General features: G+C 39.0%; 1 protein-coding gene across 2 annotated transcripts in view; it reads right to left on the minus strand.

Moving 5' to 3' along the window:
* fgf14 (fibroblast growth factor 14) overlaps window positions 1-2,462 on the minus strand; it is a 160,647-nt gene that overhangs the window by 1,717 nt on the left and 156,468 nt on the right. For both annotated transcript variants that reach the window (XM_014018804.1, XM_014018805.1), the window contains exon 4: window positions 1,088-1,286. In XM_014018804.1, coding sequence (XP_013874258.1) covers window positions 1,088-1,286 — 199 coding nt within the window. The remainder of the gene's footprint in view (window positions 1-1,087; window positions 1,287-2,462) is intronic.

Raw genomic sequence — 2,462 nt, forward strand, 5'->3', positions numbered from 1 at the left:
ATATATATATATGTCAGCTATTTCCATTGTTCTATTTTAACCTACATATACTACTTGAATAACAAATATTTTGCTAGCACTCAAAGCTGAAAAAAGAGCTTATAGATGTTTATATTTTTGTGAAATGGGATTTGTGGGAAGGTTTTGAACAATTACTACTACAACAGTTGCAGATAGYTTCTTGAATGAACTCAATTTGGAGAAATACATCAAATAGTAAAGATGCAAATAAACAAGGTTGATTGAGAACAGGTTTGTGAATTCAAGTTTCTTGKGGTAAAGGTTGATAAGGCCTCTGTCCATCCGAACTGCTGAAATTGGCTCTCATTCTCACAGTTGCATGATAAACATTGTCGTCACTCTGTTCGCAGCTTTGAATCTGCCACCTTTCTAGTCACAACCCACTGGAAAAAAACATTTTTGCGGAGAAGTGTAGAGCTTTAMCTGGGACAGATGTATGTACAAATAATGGCAGATCTGAGTATATTTTTTTTATTTTCCTTTTTTTTTCTTGAGTGCAGTCTCCACCAGGAAGAAACTCCATGTTGTGACATATCCCACAGTGGGAGGGGTTTCCCAGGAGCTTGGCTCAGTGCATCTCAGAAGCTATGAAAGGTGTRTGCAAAAACGAATGCCGAACAAGCATGTGGCCRCGCATCAAGTGTTCGTCTTTGGATGGGGTAGGTGGAGGCCTTAAGTTTGCATTGCTTAAACTGATTGTCTGTACAACATGTTTGATATAAACCAAGCAAAAAAAAACTACTATCTAGGTGACACATGCACTTGCATGTTTGACACTAAAGTTGTTTTAAGAAGGCGTAATCCATTTTGATTTTGGCCACACTCTGACTAGCCATTAGCTCATYAATTTGGTCAAAACTAAACTCCATGTTTTCAAACTGAAGTCATTCCAAAATATATTTATTCCCCAAAACCCAAGTTCAGATGATCCGAGGAATTATTTTAAAGGACCAACAGAAAGACTAAAAGAAAAATATGCTATAAATTAAATACCTATTTCATTCATAAGCAGTTATAATTCAAGTCAAACTCAAGCTTTCTGGATTAGATCATGTAGCCCTCTTACCTTCTAATGGCTTGGGCAGGAAGTGAGCAGCTGGCTTCGTTTTCTTCACTCGGTTCCCCTTCATGGCTTGGCCATCTTTATTGAGCCCTAGGAACCATGCTCTCCCCGATTCCTGTTGTCTGTACAACATGGATGAGTAGATCACGTAGTAGTTCTCGAACACTGACTCTTTAAACTTGCATTCTGCTGTAAAGAGTTCCTGCAGAGATATACACAGACAAAACCCAATAAGCAGGTTAACTAAAGTAAAGTAGTCATACGCCTGAAACCCACATAATATTTATTGCTATGAGAGCAGTTAAGAGTTAGGAGTRTATTGCTTTAAGACAGAGAGTAAGGTAAGGGACGGAGAGGAKGGGATTGGCAGACAATAATAAGCTCAACTGTACCACAAGAAGTGTTCAGTTTATGATTGTTGGGATAAAACACATTACAAGGCAAAAGGCGTCTGTCTGTTTATCTGCCAGGTGGCATTAACTGGGTCATTGAACCTGAAGCAACRTGAGTCAAGTCACTTCTTTAGTCCTGGTGGACAACAGAGTTTCTTACTCTATACTCCTCAGCTATGATCGGAGAGCTGAGTAGGAAAATTCAAATATACATATTCTCAAGTGGAAAAGTAGGGCAAGCTACAAATCTTTTTTTTTTTTTTTTACCTCCGCCAATCGGGGGAGGTAATGTTTTTTCGGTCGCGTATGTCGGTCATTCTGTCGGTGGATAAAACTGCATGACATTTTACCACATGTGGATACTGGCCCAAGGAACACACCATTAAATGTTGATGATGTTCCGGATCAMGGTGCAGATACAGGAATTTTTATTTCTTTTAACCCTCTTAGTTTGGCAAAGCTGTGATGCATTTATAGGACTTCTGTAAAAAAACAGTGAGAGCCTTCAGTGTTCATTTGAACTGGATTCAAACTTCATAAAAGTAAAGTTTTCATATGGTTTTATTTTTCATTTACTTCCAAATAAAAAAAAATTAATGATGGATAATTTTTGCCATAATGTGCACATTTTTTACGCATTTGGTGCACATTTAGAGAACATTTTGTGACCAGGAAGTGCGTGACTGCACCATGAAACCTATTTTTCCCATTTCCTCAAACACACCACATTTCAGCAAAGTCGCTGGGACAACCCCCCCCAGGATGCCTACCCTCGGGAAAGTTGTGATTATTCTGTTATCAACTAGTGCTGTCAGGAGACAGAAAAAGAAATGTGATTCTTTTCATGTTATGGGAATAACTTAGGAGATGCTGACAGCGGGGGAGAGTCCWGCTGTAGCCGAGCTGAAGCTGGTACCGAACAGCTGATCAACCAGGTACCAACTCCACATAAGAACTTTTTTGTGTGATTTGTCAGAAGTTCATGG

Source organism: Austrofundulus limnaeus, unplaced genomic scaffold (assembly GCF_001266775.1).
Source record: "Austrofundulus limnaeus strain Quisiro unplaced genomic scaffold, Austrofundulus_limnaeus-1.0 Scaffold202, whole genome shotgun sequence".
Classification (NCBI taxonomy): domain Eukaryota; kingdom Metazoa; phylum Chordata; class Actinopteri; order Cyprinodontiformes; family Rivulidae; genus Austrofundulus; species Austrofundulus limnaeus.